The sequence below is a fragment of the Gobio gobio genome (assembly GCF_949357685.1).
Source record: "Gobio gobio genome assembly, chromosome: 10".
Lineage (NCBI taxonomy): Eukaryota > Metazoa > Chordata > Actinopteri > Cypriniformes > Gobionidae > Gobio > Gobio gobio.
In genome coordinates this window covers 5,822,609-5,841,985 of record NC_137116.1, presented here as the reverse complement: position 1 = coordinate 5,841,985, position 19,377 = coordinate 5,822,609, and the positions used below count along the sequence as shown (strand labels likewise).

General features: G+C 37.8%; 1 protein-coding gene across 2 annotated transcripts in view; it reads left to right on the top strand.

The window, feature by feature from the left end:
• Positions 1-17,502, top strand: part of fgfr1a (fibroblast growth factor receptor 1a) — a 65,842-nt gene extending 48,340 nt beyond the window's left edge. For both annotated transcript variants that reach the window (XM_079827750.1, XM_079827749.1), the window contains exons 9-18: positions 3,198-3,388; positions 5,666-5,811; positions 5,910-6,031; positions 8,154-8,264; positions 8,524-8,714; positions 12,185-12,307; positions 12,537-12,607; positions 12,700-12,837; positions 12,929-13,034; positions 14,117-17,502. In XM_079827750.1, the coding sequence (XP_079683876.1) occupies positions 3,198-3,388; positions 5,666-5,811; positions 5,910-6,031; positions 8,154-8,264; positions 8,524-8,714; positions 12,185-12,307; positions 12,537-12,607; positions 12,700-12,837; positions 12,929-13,034; positions 14,117-14,296 (1,379 nt within the window). In that variant the 3' untranslated portion in view covers positions 14,297-17,502. The remainder of the gene's footprint in view (positions 1-3,197; positions 3,389-5,665; positions 5,812-5,909; positions 6,032-8,153; positions 8,265-8,523; positions 8,715-12,184; positions 12,308-12,536; positions 12,608-12,699; positions 12,838-12,928; positions 13,035-14,116) is intronic.
• Positions 17,503-19,377: the final 1,875 nt, after the last annotated feature.

Genomic DNA, 19,377 nt, shown 5'->3' with positions numbered 1-19,377 from the left:
ATTACTGAGTGTACCGTAAATGTTTCCTAATTAAAGATGTTTGCCGAACAAGAGCTGTAGTTTGACAGCAAAACAAATTATGTAATGCATAACAAATAACAACTGAGAACAGATGGGACATTGTGGCTAGTGGTTTGGCAAAGCTTTGTTTCCATTTTACACTTTTATATTATAAAATCTTTTTCCTAGTTTTTCAAGATTAACCCGTTTCCTATTAACATTTCTGTGTGCCTGAACACTGGACAAGCATCCCAAAGAGCATGATTTTAAGCATAAGCACAATGCCGACATCATTTCCTCTTTGGCTCTGGTTTGATAAATACCTCACCTTGGTGAATCTATTGTTTAAATAGATTCGATTTATCGAGATGCTTGTCCGTCAAAGTCGCAAACACATTCAACATTTAAGAATAAGATTTCATTCTGGATGTTGAATGTTGATCTTCTTGCATTTGCATGTTGCAGTCAGCAAACTGTGGGCCTGACTCTTATCATAAAACTCATTATGTAAATATAACCACTCAGGAGCATTTGAGCTTTATGTTTACACTACAATATATATATATATATGATTGTTCATTTAGTTATTAAAAGAGAAGGCAAAGAGAAGTGGTCTGTCAATGAGATGCATTTGCATGTGCATTGTTGTGTGCTGTGTGAAATGTATACATGATACAATAACATCTTTTGTGTGCATGGACTGTGTGAAAGAAACTCTGTATAAAGAACCAGAGCCTTGGGGCAGACAAACACCAACCGAATAGCATAGGAAATATCTGTATCCGCCAGACTTCTCATGTAATTTTACCCCCATAACCTAGCTCTCATTTATACTTTGCTGAAATGCATACCCGCTCAGATTTTGTCTACCCACCCAGATAAGCCATTCCTCTCAATTTACATTTGTATTTGTGTTGCAAATTTAATGTCTCATATGAGTTTACATAAGGCCATTTTTTTTTTGCCTAATCTCGTAGCGAGAGCTGCCAAGTATCATGAGCAGTGGTTTCCTTCTCCTGCTAGTCACATAAGCAGAAGAATGTGCCATGAAACCTGATCCATGAAAGAAGTAATTATGATGCTACAATAGGAGTTTGTGTTCATTGCAATGCACCATTCACGTGAACAACGGCGTCTCCAGAATTGTTTTTAGAGGGTTTTGTGCATGTGCATGTGTGTGTGTGCGTGTGTATGCATCAGTTTGTTTGTGGATATGTACATTCAAAAAAAGGTCTCCTGCTAATATGATTATTTTTCAAGCTTCCTAGCAGATACTGTCAGGATTGTGTACAATATTGAAGCAGAGTACATCTTCATACCAATGCTAGACAGGCTGGCCATTAGGGTCACGGGTCAAAATATTCTCTCCAACTGACCCTTTGCTAAGCTCCACTCCACCTTGGTTATTTAAAAAACGTGTAACAAAACATGCATATTCTGGGAAATAAAGTCTGAATTGCGAGATGTTAACTCAAAATGATATAAGTTCGAAATTGTGAGAAATAAAGTCAAATAAAGTAAATTCTGAGAGAGTCTGAATTGCGCGATGTTTACTTAAAATTAGAGATCAATCAATATAAAAAAAAAATGTTAACCGATACCAATTATCTGCATGTTTTTGTGCCTCAGTCAGAACCGATATTTATTTATTACCGTTTTGACAATTCTAACAATAGCACTGAACAAAATGTTTTATTTAACACTTTAAATACTGTAAAACACAATTCTGCATCAATAAATAGAATCTGAAAGAGTGCAAATATAATATATATTAATATATATATATATATATATATATATATATATATATATATATATATATATATATATATATATATATATATATATATATATATATATATATATATATATATATATATATATATATATATATATATATATATATATATATATAAATATATATATATATATATATATATATATATAAATATATAAATATAATATAGTACACTGTCGCAAAAGTGTCAGTGAATCGGAATTACAAAACTGATACCCGATTATGGAAAAATGCTTAAATATTGGGAAAAATATCGGTAAACCGATTATCAGTCAATCTCTACTTAAAATCATATAAACTCCGAATTATGAGAAAATCGGCAGAATTGCCAGATATCAGTTTGGGAGAGTCTGAATTGCGAGATGTAACTCAAAATTAGAGATTGACCGATTATTTTTTTATTTATTTTTTTGTATAAACTATTCCAATTATTTGCATGTGCGCGGTAACCGATATACAGAACCGATATTTATTAATTTATTGTTTTATTTATGTTTTTGACTATTATAACAACAGCAGATTGAACTGAGCAAACTGTTTTATTTAAAACTTTTTAAATACTGTAATTTCTGCAATTTCACTCACTCCTTGCATACAAAACAAAACACAATTCTGCATCAATAAATAGTCTGAAAGAGTGCAAAAAATAAAATAAAAAACAGTGCACTGTCGTTATTACAAAACGGATACCCAATTAAGGGAAAATGCACGGGAAAATATTGTGAAAACAGATAATTGGTCGAGCTCTACTCAAAATTATATAAACTCAGGATTAGAAGAAATAGTCAAAAAGAATTAAATTCTGAGGAAAATCTTGCAATTCTGCAGTTATCTCGATGCTATCTCAAATTTTTTTTATGTTGTGATAGAAATGGTCTCCTGTAATTATTAAATAAATGTACTTAAGCAATGTGGGTGTTTTCCTGACGGTATACATGTTCATTTGGGAATGAGGAAAGATTGATTTAAAAAAAAAAAAAAAAAAATATATATATATATATATATATATATATATATATATATATATATATATATATATATATATATATATATATATATATATATATATATATTATAATAAAGAAATCTATCCTCTATGGATACCTTGTGTCACTTTTATAAGTGCAACAACATTTCACAATATCTTGGGATATTTTCTGTAAAATTCCATTTAAAGCCACATGGTTTCCAAAAGTTTGTCTGATAACATGACGGATGACAACATTAAGGCGGGACTTAGCAAAGGTTCAGTTGCAGTGATTGTCAAAGATTCAAGCTCTGCTGGTGCAGGCAGATTTGTCATTCTGGTAAATAAACACATCATCATCCCTTTAGCATTCAGCAAGCTCATTTCCTTCCCTTCTGCCACCTTGCATTGCTCCCTTCTTTCATAATCTAGCCATTCCCCCGACTCAACTGCCAAACCAAACCTACCTGGAGGTACTGATCTACTGCGTGGGCTTCTTTCTTATCTGTGTGATGGTGGTGACCGCCGTGCTGGCCAAAATGCACAGCTCGACCAAGAAGAGTGACTTCAACAGCCAGCTGGCTGTCCACAAGCTGGCCAAGAGCATCCCCCTGCGCAGACAGGTAACAGAAAGTAGATAGGGGGTTTGATCTCTTTACCACTAACCATAGAAACTTCATATTTCAACAGTTTCTTGTTCCGATCTTACTGTCGGTTAACATACTGGGGGGAAAAAAAGCAGATCACCTTCAGAAGTCATCCAGGACCACAATATAGTTTGAAGATATTTTATATTGTTAAAGACGACAGTGCGTGTGTGTGTGTGTAATGTTGCTGTTTGAGCATGGAAAGGTCTGCAAATTTCCAAGTCCCTCCAGCGGGAGTTATTCTCTATATCAATGTCACTGTTTCTGAACTCCCTGAAACATCTCCATTTGTAGTCTTGAGTTTTCTTCTGGGAACGAACACATTACAATATTCCTCATTTAAATAATTCCTGCCCAAGGCATACCCAGAATAAAGGGGCGGGCCTGGTTGAGTTGGTTAGTTAGAAGTGTGTTGAAACTGGCAGTTATGGTAAGGTGTGACCTTTCCCATACACACTCGAAGCGCTTGACCAATCACAACACACTGGTCCAGCCGACCAATCGGAGCACATTGTGCTTTTCAGAAGGAGGGGCTTCACAGAGACAGGAACTAAACGGAGTGATACTGACAGACTGGGAAGAGAGGAGCTGCAACAATGGAGAATATGAGAAAAATAATGTGCTTTTTGAACATTCAAGCATGAAAACCTATATTAATAGAGCCCAAAGACAAAATCAAAACTTTGTGAAAGCATAATATTGCATCTTTAATTTAAAGCTGCAGTCCGTAACTACTTTTGGTTAAAAAAAATTATACAAAATCTATTTTTGAGCCAGTACATAACCAGCTTCAACCAGCCAGTATTCAAAACTATCTCCTTACCGTAGCCCGATTCACAACGGTAAGCTTGTAATAATGTGTTATAATTTGAGTGGTACTGGTGGATTTACGCGGTAAATTCGAGCATGTCTTTGCGTCATTACGTCACGTCTGAATACATAAAGAAGGAATCCCAGCTAGGCTAAATGGCATGTGTGGATGCTGCAGGTGGCGGATCGTTTATAGCCTTCTCTCACAGCAGCTGGAATAATTGAATTTATCATTTTGATGGCGGATTGTAATCCAGAAAGGACCAAACGACAATCATCAGTGACAACTGGAGATTAACCCGTAGTCAAAAGCAAAAGATTAGACTGTACGGAAATTAAAAAATACAGGTCACACTAAATACACATAGTCACGAAATGCTGGTGTTGTTAACATTTAACAATTTGAGATCAAAGTATAACAATAATAATAATTTGCACGATTTGATGTGATGTGAGCAAAGCGATCATTATATTTAATCATTTGCAGCGTGATTTCTTGTCATGCTTTTTTTTCTCCGTTGGTCAGAACAAAAGTGGCAGTCATTTCTTTCTTGTTTAGATGACATTTTCCGGTGAAAATTCTTGTTTTGGTCGTACTTCCAAGATGTAGAACCTATGATTCTGAAGTTCACTATCCACACCGGTGCGGTGAATGAATGACAGCCACACAAACTCCTCAAAACATTAGATTCATCCACGCTGAGGAGCCGTGCTGACACACAACCCACATAAAGATGATAATTAACTGCAATTGCAGGTTTCAAACAGAGATGGCGACAAAGAGGCAAAATTTACGGACTGCAGCTTTAAAGCATTAGTTTCCATGAAAAAAAATTAAATTGTAAACCCTCATGAAAATTCCTGATCATGTGGATTCTTGTTAAAATAATTTCACCTGCAGCGATGTATAAAGTCGGCATCAAATCAAGCCACTCCGAATCTGCTTGACCAGCTTAAACTGTTTTAACTGAAAGCAACTTGATATCTTAAAATGTCTCTGGAATTGTTGTGTCTCAAGATGCACACCAGTAATGTTTTTTTTTTTCTAAGACATGTTTATAAAAGCTATCTTGAATGCCCTAATTAAACTAAAGCCTAATCCTGGCTTAATCTAAGCCCTGTCTGTGAAACAAGGCCTCAATGTTTAAAACAGTATAATGCTTAATTTAAACTCAAGGTTTCGTGCAGTATTCAAATGTAAAACTTTTCTAATTTCTTGAGCTCATTTTTGATGGAATGTTGATTCATATAATTTCCGTTTGGATCTGTTTTCCTTGATCTTTGTTGTATAATGCATCAGTGCGTTTCTCTGCATCAGCGTCTATAGATGCCCCCTGAGCAAGTAACTCGCACACACCCATGAGTGCACAAGATCACAGTCTTTATACGTGTATTTCTGTTGCTGTGTTGTGTGGAGAGTAATTTTGAAGTATTTCCGTGCAGGTGTCTGTGGACTCCAGCTCATCTATGCACTCTGGTGGGATGCTGGTCCGCCCCTCCCGTCTGTCCTCCAGTGGCTCCCCTATGCTCTCAGGGGTCTCTGAGTATGAATTGCCCCAGGACCCACGCTGGGAGGTATACAGAGACAGGTAACACACACATTTTACTCATCATTCACTAACTAAAGATGCATATACACACAAAAATGGCCTGGTTGTGATTGATATTGTGTGTGTGTGTGTCTCAGGCTGGTTCTTGGGAAGCCGCTTGGAGAGGGCTGCTTCGGGCAGGTGATGATGGCCGAGGCTATGGGGATGGATAAAGACAAACCCAGTCGTGTCACCAAAGTGGCTGTCAAGATGCTCAAATGTAAGTGTTTTCTGCCACCGTTGTTAGCTGACACTTGTGTGTGGTGTAAAAAGGGAAATACGCCAGCGAACCCTGTCTGGAATTCAGTATCTCATGAGGAATCTGATGGTCCGCTGAGCTTTCGTCTGTATTCCACCTCGACCCTGAAGTATGTTATTTGAGCTCTGGTGTCACATACCGTACCACAGCCGCTTGTTTATTCTGATTCAGGTTCTGTCTGTTTCCTCTCCTCTCCTCTCCTTCGCGGGTCAATGCCCGGAAACTTTAGCAAATTTAATTAGCATTTCCTGCAAAGTTTTTATTTTTATATTTTCAGTTTTCCTTGTAGTGTACTTAAATGTAAGTTTGTGTATAATGTAGTAGTAATAATAATGTTAATGGGTTTTTTTATATTTCTATTTAGCTTTATTTCCATTTCAGTTTTAGTTTCAGTAATTTTAGTTCTTCAACACTTTTTATTTTTCAGTTGGTTGCCGGTGCAGCATTTCAAATTTGTTTAGTTTTATCAAGTTTAAGGCTTTTATCTAATATTTTTCTTTTATTTAAAATTTAATTTGGCTAACTCCAGTTTCACAACATAAAATCCTTTATTAAAGGAATTATGCAAAAACAATAAAGAATGAAAATAAACATCCTAATAGTAATACCCAACCTAAATTTTAAAATGTATTAAATAAATGCATCAAAACAACAAAAAATTGGGTAAGAGAAAACCGTAAAGCAATGCAAACAAGACCCACCCCTATAGAAATAAAAGACTAACTAATCATCACAAATCTGAAAAAAAGTAATAAAAGGGGACCTGATCTCTTCATATAATGAAAGTTTGTTCTGATTCTTTTTGAATGTAATGTACTAATCAAATCTGCAAGCCACATTTTAAGTGTTTGCACTAAAACTCAAAAATTCTTTAGAAACTCCCATTTTAATTAAGGATCTGGCTTAAGATGTAGGTTGATAGTATCTGGAAAAACCTGGAATACTTTTTGTTCTGAAGCTTTATAACTTTGGACACATGGCATAGCAATGAGACATATTTGAATCAAAAGATTTGACATTTGACTAAAATAATTTTGAAAAGTTCTATTTAATAATATCAACACGCATTGCTCAGTTTACAGCACTTACTGCAAAATAAATAGATTCTGAATCACAAAATCTTAAGGTAAGTCTGCTAGTTCACTTTCTTTGGTCCGGACCAAATACAATCCATTTGATTCATTCAATGCATTAACATCTGACTCACTCACTGAACTGTAAATGATGTATCATACATGGACAGTATTATTCTCAACAGCATTATGAATGGTAAAACGGTAATTGAATTAAAGGTGCACTATGTAAAAAATTTAGTAAAATATCCAAAAACCACTAGGCCAGTGTTATATATTTTGTTCAGTTGAGTACTTACAATATCCAAACGCACAGAGTAACGTCATAACATCATTTACCTCATACTCATGACCGGAAAACCGGAAGTGGCGCCAGCGACTGTGTCATAATAAAAGTCCCACTGCTCTTCTCATTAACAATCGCTCCAGCGGCCTTGCTCAGCTCCACAACACTCGGTCCTGCTCTGCTTCATACTACAGTAACGTTAATAATCACATCCATGAACATGATTTCTGCCTGAGTCCTATCCCAATTCTTTTCCACCGGCTGTGAGGTGAAGACCACATGTCCCAAGATTCTGCGCTCAAACATGGCGTCATCAAACTACGCCTTTGTTTTGTACAGGCGACCTCTAGTGGATGGAAAAGTTACATAGTGCAACTTTAACCCGAACAAACATACATTTTCCTGAACTTGTACACAATTCATCAATACGCATTATTCTATCGAAAATCCCAGTAATGGTATAGCCTAATTTTTTACTATCCAATAAAATCAATAATCATGCTGCATTATTTTCTACTGAGAATTTAGTTTAGCTGGGAAATGCATCAGATTATGCTCCAAATGCTTGTCAATGCCTTGAATGATAAGTTGATTTCAAGTCCACACCGGAAATAAATGAAAGCATGAATAAAATAACCTGTTTGTCCCTCACGGCTTAGAGGTTGAAGTTTCCGTGACCTGTCATGCTAAGATATATGTGTGTTCATCAATATTGCTTTTATAGCCGACGCCACAGAGAAGGACCTGTCAGATCTCATCTCCGAGATGGAAATGATGAAGATTATTGGCAAACACAAGAACATCATCAACTTGCTGGGGGCCTGCACACAAGATGGTGAGTAAAGGAGGAATTAAGGCGGCGGGAGAGATGGATGGGCGGAGGGAAACATTTAAAGAGAATGCAGTATGGGTGTAAATCATATTTCAGAATCAATCTGTTAGGCGCAGTGCTTTTTGGCTTCAAAAGGTTGTCATCAGTCCAGCTTTTGTGATTTCACATGCTAGATTAATTGAACTTCCTTATTGGATCACACATTAATGTATCAAAAACTGTGGCCTCTCCAGTAAAGACTGATTGTGTTTGCTATTGTCAGGTCCGCTCTACGTCATCGTGGAGTTTGCTGCAAAGGGGAATCTGAGAGAGTATCTGCGTGTACGCCGTCCACCTGGGATGGAGTACTGCTACAACCCCGACCAGGTGCCCGTGGAGAACATGTCAATCAAAGACCTGATCTCCTGCGCCTACCAGGTGGCTCGTGGCATGGAATACCTTGCATCCAAGAAGGTTGGCATCTCAAACGCTATTCTGTTCTCATATCTGTCAAACTAGCATCAGTGTTATCACGGTACCAAAATTACGACTTTTGATACGATACCAGACTGAAATAACTTGATACCGATACTGAAAAGATACCACGGCAAAAACTTAAACAGTAAAAGTAATTGAATAATATGACAAATTTATAAAACAATGAATTGTAAGTTCTATTAAAAAAATAAAAACCAACACTTGCCAAGCATGTTCCTGCTTTTTGCAGGGTTCCTGCAGGGTCTTAAAATCTCAAAATTTTAGGCCTTAAAAGTCTTAAAGGGTTAGTTCACCCAAAAATGAAAATTCTGTCATTAATTACTCACCCTCATGTCGTTCGACACCCTGTAAGACCTCCGTTCATCTTCGGAACACAAATGAAGATATTTTTGTTGAAAGCTGATGGCTGAGAAAGGCTTCAGATAGGCCTCCATTGGCATTCAGTACATTTACACTCTCAAGACCCATAAAAGTCACTTAAAAAGTCGTTACAAAGTCCATCTCAGCACAGTGACTCTACAATAATTTTACGATGCGACGACAATAGTTTTTGTGCGCAAAAAAAAAATCAAAATAACGACTTTATTCAACCTCTTCTTGTCTTCCGTGTGTGCCTCCACAACGCATGCGCGAGAATGACATAGCGCCGGCGTTCGGGAATCCATGATTGCACACTTTAGTCCCATTTTGAGAACTACGCCGAAACCTAAAGCACGATCAATGTAGAATTCAACAGCTTAGATACGCGCGTCTTCCTCTGCTTGTAAACAAATCGCTTCTGGGTCATGTGTCCGAACGCCGGATCTGCGTCATATTCTCACGGATGCGTCGTGGAGGCACACACGGAAGACAAGAACAAGTTGGATAAAGGTGTTATTTTGATTTTTTTTTGCGCACAAAAACTATTGTCGTCGCATCATAAAATTATTGTAGAGTCACTGTGGTGAGATGGAGTTTGTAACAACGTTTTAAGTGCCTTTTGTGGATCTTGGGAGTGTAAATGTACTGAATGCCAATGGAGGCCTATCTGAAGCCTTTCTCAGCCATAAGCTTTCAACAAAAATATCTTCATTTGTGTTCCGAAGATGAATGGAGGTCTTACGGGTGTCGAACGACATGAGGGTGAGTAATTAATGACAGAATTTTCATTTTTGGGTGAACTAACCCTTTAAATTATTGAGTTCTAGGTCTTAAATCTTTTTAAACGGGTCTTAATTTTCCTACGTCCATGTAACGCTAAATCTATTGCTCATTGAAATGCTCCCGCAGCACTTTAGTGTGTGTGTGTGTGTGTGTTTATTCCAGGGTGTTGTAGTTCTTTCTTTCACCAGTCCAACTATAGTTCGCTGTAATACAGCTATAAATGAGACCAACATGCAGCTTTCGTGTTATTGGCGTGAGTCTCTTTCGCATTGGATTTTATTCTTCAACTGACACTAGTTCTCCAGGGGTCTGTTCTTCGTACCTCGCTTAATACATCCGAGATGATTTGACAGATCCCAGATCTTTTAATCGTGCTTACTGATCTCTGGCTAATTTGGTTCAACGAATTTGCGGTTTGGATTTGAATTTGCGGATTGGATTAAAATATCTGGATTCAATGATCTAAGATTACTGTGCGTTCTTGGATTCACTGAAGAGGGCAGATGCATCAATACTCGAAGCCACGATCAGTAAAGCAGTGATTGGCTGGCGTCAAGGCGTTTTTTTGGTTTTTTTGCACTTTTACGTCTGGCGTTTTTGCACGTGAGTTTTGCACACTCACATTGGCGCTCTTTGTTTAGTCACGAGGCGTTTAACGTCGGCGATAAACACGCGCAAAAAACGTCCCGGTGTGAACAGGCCTTAATTATGAAAAAAAACCATGGTCATTTCCACATTTCCAGAAATATATATATATATATATATTAGGGATGCAACAATACAGTTCAATACATACCTCGGTTTTTAACCACGGTTTTCGGTTCGGTTCTGATGGCTTGTCACATCAGTTTTTTTGCTATTCTATTCTTAGGCGACAGGAACAGCAAGAGGTTAAGGAGAAAAAAATAATACTTTTTTTATTGCAATACACTTTCTTTATTTTACTTTAAAAAAAAACCTTGTACACATTCCTAGTGTATTGTAGAATATAAAATAAATGTATATAAAGATTTATACTGGCAGCTCAGAGCTGTACATTAGCATTTAAGTATGAGATTGAATGAATAAATGTAAAATTAAAACACTACATAGACTTCACTATAAAATATACATTGATTCTTATTAAAGCTACTGTATTAAAGTTTTTCAGTCAAGAGCAGCGAGTGATTTTCTCTTTGTCTTCTGTTGTTTTATTAATAGTTCACTCAAATGTCATCGATTACTCACGCTCAAGTTGTTTTAAACCTGACTAAAGTTCTTTCTTCTGTTGGAAAATATATTTGAAGAATTTTGGAAACCAAACAGTTGTTGGTCCCCATTGTAGGAAATAATGATATGGATTGTCAATGGCTAGCATCAGCTGTCTGGTATTCAACTGTCTGTGTTCAACAGAAGAAATGAATACAGGTTTGAACAACATTAGAGTGAGTAAATAATGACACAATTTTAGAGGTGAACTGTCCCTTTAAGGACAAGCGACAGCGTGTTCACTAGGCTGCGCTGCTGTCAATTTAAGACCTCTACACATCTAATATACAGACACACGCGGTTTTACTTTCACTTTAGACATAACCGACTGTGTTTGTTAACCTTGTGTGTATTTGACAATATTAGCGCAGTAAGACTACTTAGTCCCGTAATCACGTATTTGAAAGGCTTTTAGTGCTCGCGCTCAGCGCATGTTAAAACGAATGAAACTTTTAACCAGCCAGGCTTTAAAACGCATGCAAATAATGAACTTTCGTGATTGTGAATAACTATAGTGTTCCGTGAGTATAACTCTCTGACACCAGCATTGCAAGCGTGGCTAAACATCCCCTAACTTTAGTGCATAGTGATTGGATATTTGCTCATCAGCGCGTAGACTCACAGGCACACTCAAACAGAGCCGAAATAAAGGAGAGAAATAAAAAATAATTAATTAAATGCAAAACCGAAAAAAACGCCATTCACAAGCCCGTATTGAACCGTGAATGCCGTACCGAACGGTTCAATATTATAATTGAGAATTGTGAAAGAAATTAAATAATAATAATTAAATGCCAGTTGTGCCCAGCTTAACCTTTCGCTATTCTGAACAGGTTGGTATGACCAAAATCTTATTTCATGATACAAGTCTTTCTTTTTTTTTTATGTAATTTTATAATTACAATAAAGATATTAAACATTATTTTATCTTCGTTTTTAAAAATATTTATCGTGATACTTTTCTAGTACCGGTGTATCGTGCAACACAAACTAGCATATGAAGTCTTTATAATTGTTCCCTTGATTAATGTACACGTGTGTTTTCTCTGTTGTAGTGTATTCATAGAGACCTGGCTGCGCGTAATGTTCTGGTAACTGAAGATAACGTCATGAAGATAGCCGACTTCGGCCTGGCCAGAGACATCCATCATATTGATTACTACAAGAAGACCACCAATGTAAGATTTCAGACCGAGACGGATAATACCAAATGCATTTAATCTGGTCTTCCATTGCTTTTAGTTGAGCACTATCTGATGCTATCTGTGATTTAAGAGATGATTCTTGTCGTTTTGATTTTCTTTAAGGCATAATTACAGTTTCGTCCCAGCAGGATTGTGTGAAATGCTGATCTATAATCTCAATTTCTTTAATCACTAATTCATCACCTGTTTGTGTTTTTCACAGGGTCGTTTACCGGTGAAATGGATGGCGCCTGAAGCTCTTTTCGACCGCATTTACACCCATCAGAGTGACGTGTACGTCTGAAGATATTATCTCACACACACTCGAATACATAATGCCTTTGTGTGTTAATAATGGTGATTGCATTGGTGTTTTTGCATGTTAGGTGGTCTTTCGGGGTGTTGCTGTGGGAGATCTTTACTCTGGGCGGCTCCCCGTACCCAGGTGTCCCTGTGGAGGAACTCTTTAAGCTGCTAAAGGAAGGCCACCGCATGGACCGGCCCACCACATGCACCCATGAACTGTAAGACCCTTGAGTGTTGTAGTGATTGGACGACGACTTGTCATGATGCAGAGATGTGATGATGGTTTTTTAAACTGCGTTCCTCTTGAAGGTATATGATGATGAGGGATTGTTGGCATGCCGTTCCGTCTCAGAGACCCACATTCAAACAGCTGGTGGAAGATCTGGACCGAACCCTCTCTATGACGTCCAGTCAGGTGAGCCCTTGAGGAAGCGGATCAGGGCTGCGTTTCCCAAAGTTTTGTCGTTACCAGTAGAGTTCAGTGGAAGTTGGTTAACAGTGCTTTTGAGAAACGTACAATAATCCAAAAAATAGCTTTCAATACATTGCATGACATTTTAGCTGTGCTTGAAATAACATTTGACAGCATAGCTCTAGGTGTGTTAAATAAGTAAACTATTTAATAATAATAATTCATATTATTGTTATTGTCATTCAGTCATTAATAAACAAATAATAATGCATTAATAATAATAATAATGATTATTCAGCCATTAATAATTGATATAAAAATAATTATCATTATTATTAAATTATACTTTTAATAATAATAATAATGCATTAACAAATATATCATATGTATACAGTGTGTGTGTGTGTGTGTGTGTGTGTGTGTGTGTGTGTGTGTGTGTGTGTGTGTGTGTGTGTGTGTGTGTGTGTGTGTGTGTGTGTGTGTGTGTGTGTGTGTGTGTGTGTGTGTGTGTGTGTGTGTGTGTGTGTGTGTGTGTGTGTGTGTGTGTGTGTGTGTGTGTGTGTGTGTGTGTGTGTGTGTGTGTGTGTGTGTGTGTGTGTGTGTGTGTGTGTGTGTGTGTGTAATATTATTATTAATCATTATTGTTATTATTAATCATGTTGTTGATGATGATTATCATTTAGTAATTAGTTATAATAAACATAATACATTATCTAATAATTATTACTATTATTATTCAGTCATTAATAATATTTAATAATAATAACAACAATAAACAAGAACAACAACTTTATTGATGTTTATTATTTTACTTCAGTCATTAATAATAATAATAAACAATTATTATTATTATTATTATATTCAATAAATAATAATAATAAAACATTAACCAGTAATAATAATTATTATTATTATTGTTATAATTGGTAAGTAATTAATAATAATAACCAACAACAATGATGATTATTATTAATGATGATTATTATTACATTTATTTAAAATATTATTTAATAATAATAATTTTTGTTGTTGTATTAACAATACTATGACAAATAATACATTTTGTGTGTGTTTTACAATTTCAGGAGTATCTGGACCTGTCTGTGACTCTGGACCAATTTTCTCCAAATTTCCCGGACACACGCAGCTCTACCTGCTCTTCTGGTGAAGACTCTGTGTTCTCTCATGACCCCGGCGCTGAAGAGCCCTGCCTGCCCAAATTCCCCCCGCATCCCAACCGCGGAGTGGCGTTCAAAAAGCGCTGAGCTCCCTCTCCTTCCAGCAGTCGCTCTTCAGCGTGCGCCCCGGCTGGACTCGACTCATGAACTCACGGAGACCACGCTTTGCCACAGAGCACACTTACAGTCGCCAAGAGTTGAAGCGCTTGGGATGGACATCACATAACGATACGGCTCGTTTCATACAGCTGGAGGAGAACAAACTCGACCCCTTTACCTGTCGTTGCTATTAAGCTATAGGGCACTTGAGCAGAAAGTGGTACGCGTTTGCTTTCTCAAGACTGAAACATCCGACCTCTGTCATCCGTAGAAGAGAAAACCTCGCCATCATTGCATGAGGGACAGACCGATGGATGTTGGGAGGGTTTATATTTTCTATCGGTGTTCAACAAGGACCTTTATTTTGCCTCCGAGACCAAATTCTTAAGAAAATGTATTCCGCTAAATGGTCTGCCCGAATGAATTTTAACAACGGGCAACTCGCAGCCTTTCTTGTAAATACATCTAGAAATGTATAAATATGAATATATATTTACACTCTACCCTTATTTTTTATCACGCCATTTGAATTTTGTTGCATTTTTGTACCAGGATGCGTTTGTGTAGAACTTTTTGAAGTGTAGCTTTTTGTGAACGTGACCATGAGAATTGTAGATGAGCTGATAGATGGCCAGTTTTGTTACTTAAAGTTGTTGTCCTGTATCGTCGATGCAGCTTGGCGGAAGCGGCTCAGAACTGCTGCTATACAGCGTCAGACTTAAGCTATAAATATATACGTATTGAAAAGATTCTTACGCTTTTCCTCTTCGTGTCTTAAGCGAGTCCGTTCCGAGTCGATGAGGAAATTCTCAATGAATTAGATATCGGCCCAAAGTAAGAGATGCTTCGCTTCATGACCGCGCGTTAAAATCAACAGTGTGTGAGCTCTGCACATCACTTATGTTACTCTACAAGGATTACATCCAATAAATGCTGTCGACGAACGAATCACGAACCCTTTCGTGCCGCATAAAGAACCTTGTAAACATCATTCTTGCTGACGAGTTTACAACATAAATTGTGTTTACAGTGAAATTGACTGCAGGTTAGTAGGGGTGATTAAATATCATAATGCATAGCTTGCAGTGTAAATGCCGTCTCCTGCTGAAAGCCGAGTGTAAGCGTTAGCTCCTTATTTATGGCGGTGTGAATGACCCTTCTTAGCGAGGTGCTATGCTACAGATGCACGAGGCGGCGGGAGCCACTGTCGCCAGCGAGGACTGGCTCCCCGCCAGCGGCTGATGCATCAACACACGTACTTAGAGACGCACAGCCAAGTTCCAGCTCGCGCTCCTGCAGCCAAGACAAAAGTACCAGCCTTGATTTATACGCTTGATGAATACGGCTGAAGGTTGCAGAGTATACAGCGGTTTAAATTTAACATTGTTTGTCATGTTTATGGGACGGCTGCAGTAAATTTTAATTTGTGGAACATTGCTTTGTTCCGAGAGAGTCAACGTGGGTCAACAGATATGGACTTTTGAAACACTGGTTTGTAAGTCTGTTTTCTCTAAAGGCGTGCGTTATGATTGGGATTGTTGCTTTGCCGTTTAGTCGACACCAAATTTATGGCTCACATGCATCAATAAATGTATCAGCTTTTATTTGATATGCAACGGCTTGTGTTGTATCCTTATTCCGAGTTGAAACTGAATGACGTTTGCCTTAAAATGAAAGTCCTGTCATCATTTACTCGCCTTCGTGTCATTCCAGAGTTGTTCTGTCGTGGAACACAGGAGGAGCTGTTAGGTTGATGTTGCTCTTTGGTGTACAACTAAGTTACAAATTGGTAATGGAGCACTACTAAATATTTTTACATTGCACCATTAAACTTAATTCAACGTATAAAGTAAATATTTACAGAAGCCTTCGGCCAGGAGTAATGATTGGAATAAAACAGTGGATTGATTACCTGAAAGGTTCTTTAGACATACAGTATGTGGTGATGTTGACATTTACAATTGTTTACATTTGAATAGAGAGAACATTGTGAATAAAAGACTTGTTCAACACGAACCCGATCTAAACGGCAAACTTTTGTGTGCATCCTCCATGTGCTTGCCAAATAAAATAAATCATAAATTAATGTAATTTCTTGTTTTTATTTATTGCTATTCATTTCCACCATGAAATAAGACTTTTCAATTTACAATTCAGACTGTTTTTCTCAGAATTGCGAGGAAAAACTTTAGAATTTCGAGAAAAAAGTCAGAATTGAGAAGTCAGAACTGCAAGATATAAACTCACAATTGCGAGAAAAAAATCTGAATTGCGAGAAGTCAGAATGATGAAAAATCTGAATTGAGAAAAGTTAGAGAGACAAAATTCGAATTGCAAGATATAAACTCACAATTGCGAGAAAAAAGTCAGAAATGTGAGTCAGAATTGAGAAAAGTCTGAATTACGAAAAGTCAGAATTGCAAGATATAAACTCGCAATTGCGAGAAAAAAGTCAGAATGACAAAAAGTCAGAATTGCAAGATATAAACTCGCAATTGCGAGAAAAAGGTAAAAATTGAAGAAGTCAGAATGATGAAAAATCTGAATTGAGAAAAGTTAGAAAGACAAAATTCGAATTGCAAGATATAAACTCACAATTGCGAGAAAAAAGTCAGAAATGTGAGAAAAAAGTCAGAATTGAGAAAAGTGAATTACGAAAAGTCAGAATTGCAAGATAGAAACTCGCAATTGCAATGAAAAAAGTCAGAATGACGAAAAGTCAGAACGACAAAAAGTCAGAATTGTAAGATAGTGCAACCATAGTGGACATTATCGAATGCACTCATTCTATCCCACAATGCACCACCATAACGAGTCTACAACCGATATACGTTCAACGGCTAGAGAATACGATAATGCATTGTGACGATGGTCAACCCAAATGAATTTTCCGCGTCTGACCAGAAGATGGCGCCGCAGCTGAATCATTCATCCATCCATTTTCTAAACCGTTGTAATATCATAAAGGTTTAAATTTTTGCTAAGTATCAAATGATTATTACACAGCACAAACTATACAAAAGGAGCAGCCCTTCTGGCTCTGATGCTTCAGTGTCTGAATTCACTCACTTGTTTTCATTCACTCACTCAAGTGAACTTTATTAGTGGACTAATGTGGGCAATAGTGAATGAGCGAACACAGCCGAGATGTTGAACATGGGGAGATATTTTGATCAAGGATTATGAAGGCAAATTAATGTAAAAAAAAAAGAAAAAAAGAAAAAAAAGAATGATGTGCACCGACAAATCATTTACAATAAATGTATGTATGGAAAAGAGCAGCATGGACATTCTACTTAGTTTCTCCTTTTTGTGTTCCATGGGAGAGAGTCATCATAACGGAACAACATGGATAAATGATAAATAAATGACGGCATCTGTCTCTTACAACCAGAAACCCTTGCAGCAACAAAGTTCTTGTCTGAGTGAAAGAGACAGGGGTGAGTTAATAGCGTGGGTGGACGTGGAGGATGTTAAGTGAATTGTATTATCACACTGGGCAGAGGGTGGGAAGTGGAGACATCAGCAGGTCCAGGACAGCTGTACTCAAGCCTGTAAGTGTTAACTCAACAACGTCAGCAGAATTTCAGCCTTCAGCACACAAAGTTGAAGGGAATCCAATGTAAGCTGTGTACTTCCAAGCATTAAGTGTCACAGAGAGGGCAGGTACACGTGTTGGGCCGAAAATTACTCTGAGTAGCCAAGAAAATCAAACTATCCTAATAGTTTTAATGTAGTAATCAGCATGTTAGTTGTGTAGTTGTTGGTTTATTTATTGATAAACTATGGCCCGATTTCACAGACAGGGCTTAAATTAAGCCAGGGTTAGGACTTAGTTCAATTAGGGCATTTAAGTAGCTTTTATAACCATGCCTTAGAAAAAAAACATTACTGCTGTCCATCTCGAGACAAAACAATGAAACTGACATACTGTGCACTATATTGCCAAAACAAACTCCTCCAAATCATTGAATTCAGGTGTTCCAATCACTTCCATGGCCAAAGGTGTATAAAACATTTGTGAAAGAATGGGTCGCTCTCAGGAGCTCTGTGAATAAAAGCGTGGTACCGTGATAGGCTGCCACCTGTGCAATAAGTCAATTTGTGAAATTTCCTCACTACTAAATATTATGGTCAACTGTTAGTGGTATTATAACAAAGAGGAAGCAATTGGGAACAACAGAAACTCAGCCACAAAATGATAGGCCACGTAAAATCATAGAGCGGACAGTGCGCAGAAGTCGCCAACTTTCTGCAGAGTCAATAGCTACAGACCTCCAAACTTTGTGTGGACTTCAGATTAGCTCAAGAACAGTGCATATAGAGCTTCATGAAATGGGTTTCCATGGTCGAGCGGCTCATCCAAGCCTCATCACCAAGTGCAATGCAAAGCGTGGGATGCAGTGGTGTAAAGCACGCCGCCACTGGACTCTAGAGCAGTGGAGATGTGTTCTCTGGAGTGACCAATCACGCTTCTCTGTCTGGCAATCCGATGGACGAGTCTGGGTTTGGCGGTTGCCAGGAGAACGTTGCTTGCCAGACTGCATTGTGCCAAGTGTAAAGTTTGGTGGAGGGGGGATTATGGTGTGGGGTTGTTTTTCAGGGGTTGGGCTTGGCCCCTAGTTCCAGTGAAAGGAACTCTTAATGCTTCAGCACACCAAGACATTTTGGACAATTTCATGCTCCCAACTTTGAGGGAACAGTTTGGGAACGGCCCCTTCCTGTTCCAACATGACTGCGCACCAGTGCACAAAGCAATGTCCATAAAGACATGGATGAGCGAGGAACTTGACTGGCCTGCACAGAGTCCTGACCTCAACCCGATAGAACACTTTTGGGATGAATTAGAGTGGAGACTGTGAGCCAGGCCTTCTTATCCAACATCAGTGCCTGACCTCACAAATGCGCTTCTAGAAGAATGGTCAAAAATTCCCATAAACACACTCCTAAACCTTGTGAAAATCCCTCCCAGAAGAGTTGAAGCTGTTATAGCTGCAAAGGGAGGGCCAACTCTATATTAAACCCTACGCATTAAGAATGGGATGTCATTAAAGTTCCTGTGCATGTAA